Here is a 12,227-nt window from a genome sequence, read left to right as displayed (position 1 = left end):
AAAAAAAAAAAAAAAAAAAAAAAAAAAAAAAAAAAAAAAAAAAAAAAAATATACATATATATATATATATTTAATATATAAGTTGTTTATATTATAAAATATTTTACATAGGAAGAAATAAAATTTGTGTTTTTTTTTTTTTTTTTTTTTTTTTTTTTTTTTATAAAGATAAATAAGCTATACCAAAATAATTTTTCTTTACATTTTCTATATTAAATATATATTACATTTATATTATTTTCTTATAATTTAAATAAAAAAATTGTTGAATAATAAATATATATAGAAATAATTTTATCTTATACAAAAAAAAAGAAGAAGTAATAAATAATAAATAAATAAATATATATATATATATATTAATATTATTGTATATAAGTGTTATATGGAAATTATTAATATATCCATTTTGTTATATAGGCATTAAAAGAGAATCTATATACAAATATAAAATATAAATAAATAAGTACATATAATATATATATATATTATATTTTTATTTGTACGTTTTAATATTTATTTAATTTTTATCTTTTTATTAAAAATCTCGTTCATTTATTATTACATTATATATATTATTTATTTTTTTGTTTGTTTTATGATAAAATTATAAATATTAAAAGATATTAAAAAAGGGAATACTGAAAATAACTTTATGGATTATTCATAAAAAAATGGCATCCTATTATTTTTGAAAATAATTAGATTATATAATAATATATTTTTTTTTTGAAAATATTATTGTAAGAATATAAATAAATAAATACATACATATATATATATATATATATATATATATATATAATCTACTTCTTTTGTAAATTTTGAGCTTAAGAATATATGCTCCAACATCTTTAAATTTGCAGCAATTTAATATGTCAACATATATATAAATATATATATATTTATATTTATATATTTATTTATTTATTTATTTATTTACATTTAAAAAAACTCCATTTCTTACACAAAATGTTTATTGCTGTTGTGGGTTGCACGCACGGTGAATTAGATTTAATATACTCGACACTCGAAAAAATAGAAGAAGAAAATAAAATAAAAGTTGATATTTTAATTTGTTGTGGTGATTTTCAAAGTGTGCGATACAGTGTTGATAATGAGTGTTTGAATGTTCCTTCTAAATATAAAAAAGAACAAAATGATTTTGTAGATTATTTTATAGGAAAAAAGAAAGCTAAGATCTTAACTATATTTGTAGGAGGAAATCATGAAGCTATGAATGTATTGAAACAGTTGTATTATGGTGGTTGGGTTGCTCCGAATATATATTATTTAGGTTATTCTAATGTTCTTAATATTAATAATTTGAGAATATGTAGTTTAAGTGGTATATATAAAAAATATAGCTATTTTAAAAAATATTATGAATCGTATCCTTATACAGATATTACAAAGGTTAGTGCATATCATATAAGAAAATATGAAATAGAAAAATTAAAATTATTAAAAAATAATGTTGATATTGTTGTTACACATGATTGGCCAAATAATATTGAAAAACATGGAGATGTACATGACTTATTAAGAAGAAAATTCCATTTCCAATCTGACGTATATAATAATACATTAGGTAATCCACATACTGAAATATTATTAAATAAGTTGAAACCTTATTTCTGGTTTGCATCACATCTACATGTAAAATATTCAGCTTTATATATTCACAATGATCAAAAGAAATATACCAGATTTCTATCTTTAGATAAGGCTCAAGAACATAAACATTTTATACAAATTTTAAATATATCTAAAAAGAATGATTCTATGTATTTAAATTTTGATCATATTCCAAAGGTGTCCTTACAAGAAGGAACTAATCAAATGGACTTACAGAATGATGCACAGCATAATCATGATTTGAATAATGGTCCTAATAGTAAATCTAATACATACAGTAATAATAAAGATAATAATAATAATAATAATAATAATGATAATGATAATAATAATGATGATTCTATCAATTTAGATTATGATCATGAGAAGGCTTTATACGAACTAGACAGAGACATGCAATTGGATCAAAAAAAAAAAAATGTCGATAACAATCCACATAATAATCATAATGAAGATAAACAAGTTGATATATCAACAAACGTAGAAGAAGAAAATAATAACTCTCAACATATAAATTTAAAAAAAGATGAAGAATCCTTAAATGAACAAAATGATAATAAAGATGAACAATCTAGCCAAGATGAAAATGATTCAGATGAAAAAAAAAAAAAAAAATTTTATTTATGTTATGATATAGAATGGCTAGCTATACTAAAAGCAAATCATCACCTGATTTCGGCCTCATGTGATAAAGATTATAATTTAGAAACACTAACATATCCAACAAAAGAAGATTTCGATTTTGTAGAAAATAAACTTAAAGAGATGGATAATAAAATAACAATAAAAGGTAAAGATTATTATTGTGTGAATGGTTATAATACTCCAAATTATAAAAACTTGCAAGAACAAAGACAGCTATTTTTAAAACGTTTCGAATTAGAAGAGTTAAGTATATACACAGAGTCAGAATTGAATTTTTTTTCTGAAGAAATGAAAACATTGGAAAAAATGAATACTGATATTCATAATGAGGAGGAAAAAAATGAATGTAGTATTGAAGCATAGATAAAGAAAAACGTTGACGTATAATAATATAAATATATATATATATATATATATATTTATATATATGTATATATTTATATTTATATGTTTTATTTTTTGTTTTTTTTAAATAATATGTATATGTTAATATTTTATTTGTTTTCTTTATTTTTTTGGTTAGTGCATCAAAAGGATTGTTGTACTTTACATTGTTTTTATTTAACTTTTTAATTAAAAATTAATATATACATGTTGATATATTTATTACACATAAAACATACATATATATTTGGATATATATATATATATATATATATATATATATGTTTTATTTTTTGTTTTTTTTAAATAATATGTATATGTTAATATTTTATTTGTTTTCTTTATTTTTTTGGTTAGTGCATCAAAAGGATTGCTGTACTTTATATTGTTTTTATTTAACTTTTAAATTAAAAATTAATATATACATGTTGATATATTTTAGTACACATAAAACATACATATATATTTGGATATATATATATATATATATATATATATATATATATATATATATGTTTGACTGACTATATGTTTATTTTATATATATATATATATATATATATATTAATATATATGATATATACAAATATGTCTTTAATTAAAGGTCCAATTTTATTTGATTGTAGAAGTAGGAAGTTATTTATTTTTTTTTATCCTTCAACAAAGCGATGCTTTCATACATATATTATATATAAATATATGTTGTCTCAAATGTTGTAATTACAGAGAAATAAAAAAAATAAATAAATAATAAAATATTGAACATATTATATATATATATATATTTTTATTTGTGTAACAATCATACCTTCTGAATGTCATTGTAAAAAATGTAGGTGATTTGTGTGTAAATACATATGTGTTACATATAAAATTATATATATATATATATATATATTTATTTATTTATCTATATTTATACAATATATTCTTTTAATAATAATCATATATTTATAAATAATTTTTTATTAATATTTTAGTATTATACATATTTATATATTTTCTTTTTTACTCCTTTGAGAAATAAACCTTCTCATAAACAAAATATTAAAAGACATTATTCATTATATTATAATATAATTACCATTTTTTTTTTTTTTTTACAAACATTTATAAAAAGGTACTAACAAAAATATTAAAATATATATACCTTATTTAAAAAAAAAATGTGCGAAAAAATGCAAAATTCACCTGAACAAAATGGAGATAATGTAGAACTGTTCAGGAAGAAAAATATAGACACAAAATCTCTTACAAATAATACAACAAAAAAATATATAAAAAAAAAATCGAATAAACACCATTTGTATAATAATAAAAAAATACATTTGAATAATGAAGAGAGTAAAATATTATCTCTTCAAAAAAAAAAACAAAAAACAAAAAAAAATGTATATATTTTTGACCATATAAAATATTATGAAAGAGTAAAAAAATGGAAAGAAAAAAGGTATGGATATGATTATGAAAAGAAAAAAAAAACAATAACAAGACAAAAAAAAGAATTGCCACTTCATATAAAAAATAATAATCAAAAAAAGAAAAACAAAGTGGTACAAAAAAATGATATAAATAAAAATATAACGATTAATAAAAATTTTATAGATTCAAATGATCAAATTGTGACATGTGCAAAAGGTTACAAGGACGTTGTAAAAAATGTAGAGCAATACAAACATGTTGAAAAGAATAATAAAAATAAAATATATCATTATAATTATAATATTAAAAATGAAAATTTTACGAATAATTACACACCTATTATAGAACTATCTAATAGTAATAATAATAATGATAATTCTTTTTATTATTATAATATGGGAGGAGAAGCTATTGCAAATAATACATATAAAAATTTGAATCATATAGATATTTTAAAATCTAGCGAAACCATATTATTACAAGATCAAAATAAAATAAACTTCTCAAATAAAACAATCATAGATAGTTTTCAAGATATAGAATCGTTTCAAAATTTATATTGTGAACAAGATGGAGATAAATATAATGATATGGATATCATTCCTATGTCGAATGACACACATATACATCATCCTTTAATGATAAATAAGTTAACACATTTTTATAATAAATATAATTTTATTTCATTGAAAAACAAAATGATTTTTGATCCATATAATTATGAGAATAATAAATACAAACGTTTTACGTTTCCATATTTTAAGTCTACATCCATATGTAGAAATGGAAGCATTATAAAAAAAAAACACAAAAGTGATGAATATATAAATAAACAGAAAAAAGAAAACAAAGATATAGATTACTTTAAAAATAAATATGATAAAAATCATTCGTATTTCAAAAATATTTTTGCTAATAATCATATGGACGAAAATAAGATCAAGAAATATCATAAAAAGAAAAATAATTTATTAAATAAACCTTTTATTAAAACAAGTATTTATAAGGAAAGAATAGATATAAATAAATTAGAAAGTAATATTTTTCGAAATAATATTATTGAATATCAAGATAATATAAATACTCCTACATTACACATTTTAAATGAATATAGTCCGAAGGATCTTAATATGGAGCTTCTTAATAATCCAACATATAAAAATATAAAATATGTACATCATAACAAAAAGAAAATAAATAAATATAATAATATATATAAAATGGAACATTTAAACAAAACAAATGATTCATATGGTTATAACAATACATATAATTATAATAAGAATGATAATTTAATGGAGGATGAAAAGAATTACACATATGAATGTGTTACCCCCACTTTTATTACCTTGAGAAATAAAAATATAAAAAATAAAATCACTCATAATAATAATAATAATATCAATAATAATAATTTTAATAAAATAAACCGAAATATATATGCTAATAAAAAAAAAATGCCACATTATTTTAAAAATTATAATTTTATAGGAAAAAACGTAAAATATCTATCTAATAATAAGATATTCAAAAATGTTAACCTAGATATTCATAAATATAATAGAAATATATATGATAATAAAAAGTGCAAAAATAATCAAAAGGGAAGTAACAAAATAAAAGGTTTGTCTATAACCCCATGTCTATTACCATTAAAAAATAAGAAGAAATATAATTTTTCATATAATATATATAAACAAGTAGATTTACAAAATAATGTTTTAAATATAAACAAACATAAAAAATTATTACATATTGATGAAAAGGATATAACAAAAAATTTTGATATTTTCTTATGTCTTTTTATGAAATATGAAAAAAATGAATCTCAACTTTTATTATTAATACATGATGAAGGTTTGACAAGATATTCATTTTTTTATCAAACATATATCAAACCAATATTAGATAATTATAAAAAATGTAAATGGGAAAAAATAAAAAATTCAAATATAAATGAACAAAAAATAAAGGAAAGAAAATATTATACAGATTATAATAATATTACTGTGAACAAAATAATTCTTCAAATTTTTATTCCTTCAATTAAAAAAAATTATCTCAAATATTTAAATATATTATATTATAAAAATACAAATACATTGGATATCAATACATCTGAAGAATTATTAAAAGAAATTATAAAAATCGATAAACAAATAAATAATACAAGAAGAAAATCTCATGATATTAATACAAAATATGTATCTGTTGCATCTAACCATGCTTATGAAAAAAAAATAAAATTGATACCAAAACCTCAATGGGCCAATAAAAATAATTTAAAGTTATTATTAAAAAGACAAGAGCATATTAATCCTTTTACAATATTTGGAACAAGTGTAAAAGAAGTAAACTTGGAAGAAATATTTACATTAGATGTATACAATAATTATATAACTAATGATGATAGATATAAAAATAAAATATTATATGAATTATATGTTGGTAATTATATACATAATTTGTATGAAAAAATAACTTATGATGAATGGAATAATGTTTTAGATATTCTTAAAAAACATTGGAATAATTTTATTACTCTAGAATGTAATATGATATTAGATCCTTTATTATTAGAAGAAATTTTATGGTATATTGATAATAATAAAATGTATAAAGATAAAAGTAAACATATGTATACTTATGAAAATTGTTTTTGTCCAACACCTGATCCAAAAAAAGAAATAAATTTTAATGATTCTAAAAATTTTTCAAAATCTATGTCTAATAAATATACATTTCAAAAAATAAACAAATTTAAAAAATATTCCTTAAATGAAGAATCGATATATAAAGATGATCATATCCTTTTAAAATATGATGATGTCTATTCGAGATGTACTCTATCATCTAATCCAAAGAAAAAAATCAAAAAAAAAACCACCACCACCAACAACAACAACAACAACAACAACAATAATAATAATAATAATAATAACAATATTGGAATGTATGATATGATAGATAATAATTATACTTATAATATAAATTGTAATAATTTTAAAAATAATAAAAACATGTTAGAAAAACAAAATATGCTTATGCATATACCTAGACCTTCAAGTGCAATATACTACGATATAAATTTTTTCAAAAATAAAGTAAAGAAAAATATATTTACAAAAAAATTCAAATGTGAAAATATTTCATATTCGAATATGTTACAATATAATAATTATTCAGTATTTCGTTCGAAATCAAAAAAATGGATATCTCAAAATTATTTTGACAATTTTTTTTCTAATTATTATCTCTACAATTTTGGAACAATTGATGGAACATATAATTATACCATATAAAAATGAAAATCAAAAATATGTATATTTTGTATAAAATATAATCAATTTTTTTTTCAGTAATACCAAATTGTATAATGAAAACCATTTATAAAAATATATATATATATATATATATATTTATTTATTTATATATTAAGTTGAAATATAAAATTATTTTGTGGACATGATAATATATTAATCACATACTTAATTAAACAATCTATATATTATAACTATATGGATATCAAAATGATATTATACTACCCTTATTGTTTTATTTTATTTTATTATTATTTTTTTTTTTTTTTTTTTTTTTTTTTTAAAAAGGACTAGCTTAATATGTAAAACCATTATTTAAAATATTCTGACTGTTCAGGTAAAAAAAATGGCTTATATATTAAATATATTATTAACAGTTCATAATTTTATAAAATGTAAGCACACATACACATAAATAGATATGTATATATTTTTTATTTGTTAGAGCATTTAATATGTACAACCATATGAATACAATGTTTATTTTATATTTATTAAAATTTTTATTTTTATTTTTACTTTTAATTTAAAATATTATTTTAATTTTCTTATGTTATATATTTTATTGTCCTTTTGTTTATACATAAATAAATATATTTTTTTTTTTTTTTTTTTTTTGTATTTATTTAAAAAATAAAGAAAATAATAATTTGCTGATGTCGTTTTAAAAGTTACAAGTCTACTGATATAATTTATACATCCTTTGTAAATATATATTTTTTGTATTATTTTGTTGTACATTAAATATATTATTATTTTATTATTTTATTATTTTATTGTTTTATTATTTTATTGTTTTTCTTTTAAAAAAACATTTTTGTAATTTTTCCATGTATTTTTCTGAGTCATATGAAAAAATAGCTGGGAGAAACAATTATGACAATATAAAGAATAATATCTATAATATAAACAAAGTAAATAGCAAATAAAAAGTAAAAAATAAAACAAATAAAAACAATAAATATATTCATATATGTGTCTATTTATTTTACTTTATTCTATTTTTTTTTTTTTTTTTATAGACACATTATAAAATATTGAATCATAATAATTATAAGAAAGACCAGACAAGTACCAATTTGTCAGAAGATAAGCAGAAAGAGCACTTTTTTATTCACTCTAATAATTTTAATAATAATAATAATAAGAGAAAGGACACGTGTATAAAGTCTCCACATTATAAAAACATATCATATCATATAAATAATAGAAACTTAGGAAGATATAAAAATACATACAATCATCCCAAATTTCATAATATATTCAAAAATAATAAAAGCAATATAGAAATTCATCAATACATCCCTTCTTTAACATCTACTATTTTTGATTTATTGTATGTTAATTCAAATAAAATAGAAAAAAATATATACCCACAAAAAAAAAAAAATAAAAAAATGAGTCACTCTAATAAATACAATGAATATATCCCGATGAATGGTTTTAGATCTATCTATCATAATAATAACATGAATAATACAAATGGATATTATACTAATACATTTAATAAACATCATTCAAATTTATATACTCACCAAAATAATATGTATGGTAGAAATAATTTAATGTTTGATGAAGACAGTATTCCTTATGGTATATATGATCAATCTAATATTACTGGAACAAATACGATGACATGTGGAAAAAATATTCCATGTGATCAAAGAATGATGTATAGATATAATACTATGGAAGGTGTTGGACCTTGTCATAATATTTTTCCTATGATTAATACTAGGATGAATTATAACACCCCATTATCCTTACCACAATATAATCCAAATACTAGAAGTTATTTAATGCATGAAGCATATCCACAACAATATGATTATCAAAATAACATCCATGGTAGAAATAAAAGAGTTTTAAAACAATCATATGATGTAGATAATATGGAAAATGAACAAACACACAAAAAGGAAATTAATAGAAAAAACATATCCAAAATAAAAAAGGGTGATATTGATATTAATATTGAAACATCTTCTTCTGACAAGAGAGGAGTCGTTATAGACCTAAACATAGGTGTATAAATATATAAACAAAAAAAAAGAATATGTACATATATATTTACATATATATGTATATTTTTGTTGTGTTATGCATCCTATAAAAAAAAAAAAATACATCTTTTAATCTTTTTTATAGTTTTTATTTTGTATCCTATAATAAAATAAGTTAATAATTTGTAAATAAAAAAAAAAAAAAAAAAAAAAGAAAATTTTAATTATTCACAAGAATTTAATTATAACATATAAATAAATAAATAAATAAATATATATATATATATATATATATATATATATATATATATATTTAATTATATTAATTTTTAATTATTTTATTGTTTCTTTAAATAAAGTGATAAATATAAAATCGAATAAGTATATATATAAGTGTATTATTATATTATGAAATATAAAAATAAAAAAAAGAATAAAAAAATAAAATATTTTTATCTAAAAATGATAAGATTCAAAAATATAAAATTAAACATAAAATAAAATTAATCCAACATATATATATATATATGTATATATTTCCCCCTTATTCTTCATCACTTGACATGGAGAAATCCTGCACGTTATCTTCAGTAGGTAATTCTGTGGAATGATTAATATTTTTATTTTTACTTTTATTTATATTTTCATTTATATTTTTCTTCTTTTTGTTAATATGATGATTAGCTTGTGTGTGGTCTTTTAGATTTTCCTTTTGTGCTTTTCTTTTTCGATCTTTTTTTTTGAAATTTTTCTTTTGTTTATTATTATGATTTGTATTTTGTTCGTTGTCACTTTCGTTGTTTTTATTTTTAATATGTTGTAGACCACTTAGCTTTGCTTTAATTTTATTAAGATAAGAATTTTCATAATTTTCTAGAACAATTTGTCTTTGTGTGTATAGTGGTAAGTTATCTTTTTGAAAGAACATGAACTGATCATAAATATTGTAAATATTAACATTTTTTCTTTTGTTAATAATAATTTGTATGGAATTTTTTGCATGTGTTAATAGATTTTTAAGTTTATTTTTGAATGTTTGTATTTGACATTCTACATAATATTTTTTAAAATAAGATTCAATAGCAACAAAGAATTCAGGGAAGGAGATATGACATACCATAAGACCAAGATAATCATATAAAACAACATATATTTTATCATATACTTGATGAGATATTTGGAAGTCACATAATAGATTTTCATTTATTTCTAAGGATGTATTAATATCAAAATTTTCAATTTCATTTCTAATATTTTGATTTTTTGTAATAGTTCTTATATGTTTATAAGATTTAAGTCCATTAATAATACTTGAGATATATGAGAATAAGGGTATATATTTTTTTTGATCTTCCATAGTACGTATTAATATAGTAATTAATTGTAAGTTTATAGGTATATATTTCATATTATTTATTTTAGTTTTTAATATAGATATAATTAAAAGAGTTACACCATATATAAGACTATGTAAATTATCATATACCTTAATAATTTTTGATAACAATTTTATTAATAGCATCATATAACTACTATGTATATGAAAATTGTTTAAATGTAAAATTCCTTTACATTTATTATTATTATTATTATCATCATCATTTAAATATTTCTTTTCTTTTTTGTTTTTTTTATTATTATTATTATTTTCATGTATATATTTCTTTTTATTTTTTTTTTCACTTGTATATGTTTTATTATATTGTTCTCGAATTTTTTGAATAATAATTTGCATATATCTAAATACAATTGTATATGCTACATCATGTGATAAATATGTAAATAATTCTAAAAGACAATTTTCTTTAAAATTTCTATGATTTATATGAAGTATATCATTATAATATAATCCATAATGTAATATATATGATTGAAAAAAATTCTGATATATTTGATATATTATTCTTTCCATATTATATGTTTTTTTAATATCTTCTTCTTCTTCTTTATCTTTTTTTATATTACATAAATTCATAAATATAATTTTCTTCCTTTCATTATATAATTGAAATATATTCTCAATTAATATATATAGAAAAAAATATATATCACTATTTGTTGATACTACAAATAATTTACATATCTTTTTTAAAAATATCTTTCCATAATTTAATATTACAACCCATCTTAATATTTCTTTTTTCTTTAATATTTTTAATATACCTCTGTATATATCATTATTCTTAATTTTTTTCATATTTTCAGCTAGGTTATTGAAAAAGTAAATAATCAGAGGTTTGTATTTTTTTATATGTTTATAATTCACCATGTTATTCAGATCGTAAGTATCTTCCATATTATTATGATGATTCTCATTTAAATTATTATTATCATCATTATTTTTGTTATTATCATCATCATTATTTTTGTTATCATTTGTCTTGTTTTTTTTCTTACTTCCCTTCTCCTCCTCTATAAATATTTCATTACTCTTTATTTTCTCAATATCTAACACCCTCATTTTTAAATTCCCCTCATTCATTATATTATAAAACATGACATCTATGTTATCCAACACATTAAATACAACAAAAAAGCTGGTATCTAAATTCATTGCATATTTTTTCTTATTTTTATTTATTTTCTTCTTGTTTTTCTTCTTTTTTTGCTTTTTCGTGTTCATTAATTTATCATTTCCTTGGTTTTCAACACCCTTTTCTATTAAAGCCATTTCATCGTTTTTTAATTCATCTTCAATAAAAAAATCGAGTGCATCTCTATACATAGATAATAATTTTATAACCTTATTTAATCTCGTTTTCTTATTCATAGATTGTAAAAAGGAATCTACATATTCTATGTTAATATATTTAAG

At 18.4% G+C, this 12,227-nt stretch overlaps 4 protein-coding genes across 4 annotated transcripts; 3 read left to right on the top strand and 1 right to left on the bottom strand.

Moving 5' to 3' along the window:
• Positions 1 to 972: 972 nt before the first annotated feature.
• PGSY75_1340600 (putative RNA lariat debranching enzyme) lies at positions 973 to 2,646 on the top strand (the record flags this gene model as incomplete). The annotated part of the gene is made up of 1 exon (XM_018787447.1): positions 973 to 2,646. One exon carries the CDS (start codon positions 973 to 975, stop codon positions 2,644 to 2,646), a length of 1,674 nt encoding a protein of 557 aa, XP_018640189.1.
• A 1,187-nt stretch (positions 2,647 to 3,833) lies between these two features.
• PGSY75_1340500 (hypothetical protein) lies at positions 3,834 to 7,391 on the top strand (the record flags this gene model as incomplete). The annotated part of the gene is made up of 1 exon (XM_018787446.1): positions 3,834 to 7,391. One exon carries the CDS (start codon positions 3,834 to 3,836, stop codon positions 7,389 to 7,391), a length of 3,558 nt encoding a protein of 1,185 aa, XP_018640188.1.
• Positions 7,392 to 8,239: 848 nt separating this feature from the next.
• On the top strand, positions 8,240 to 9,442 carry PGSY75_1340400 (hypothetical protein; the record flags this gene model as incomplete). The annotated part of the gene is made up of 2 exons (XM_018787445.1): positions 8,240 to 8,323; positions 8,432 to 9,442. The coding sequence occupies 2 exons, from the start codon at positions 8,240 to 8,242 to the stop codon at positions 9,440 to 9,442; spliced, it is 1,095 nt and encodes a 364-aa protein (XP_018640187.1).
• A 514-nt stretch (positions 9,443 to 9,956) lies between these two features.
• PGSY75_1340300 (putative nucleolar complex protein 2) lies at positions 9,957 to 12,227 on the bottom strand (the record flags this gene model as incomplete). The annotated part of the gene is made up of 1 exon (XM_018787444.1): positions 9,957 to 12,227. A coding segment is annotated over one exon (2,271 nt), but the record flags the coding sequence as incomplete, so codon positions are not given.

The sequence above is a fragment of the Plasmodium gaboni genome, chromosome 13 (genome assembly GCF_001602025.1).
Source record: "Plasmodium gaboni strain SY75 chromosome 13, whole genome shotgun sequence".
NCBI lineage: Eukaryota > Apicomplexa > Aconoidasida > Haemosporida > Plasmodiidae > Plasmodium > Plasmodium gaboni.
The sequence above is the reverse complement of the archived record's forward strand: the minus strand, read 5'-3'. Positions and strand labels throughout refer to the sequence as shown.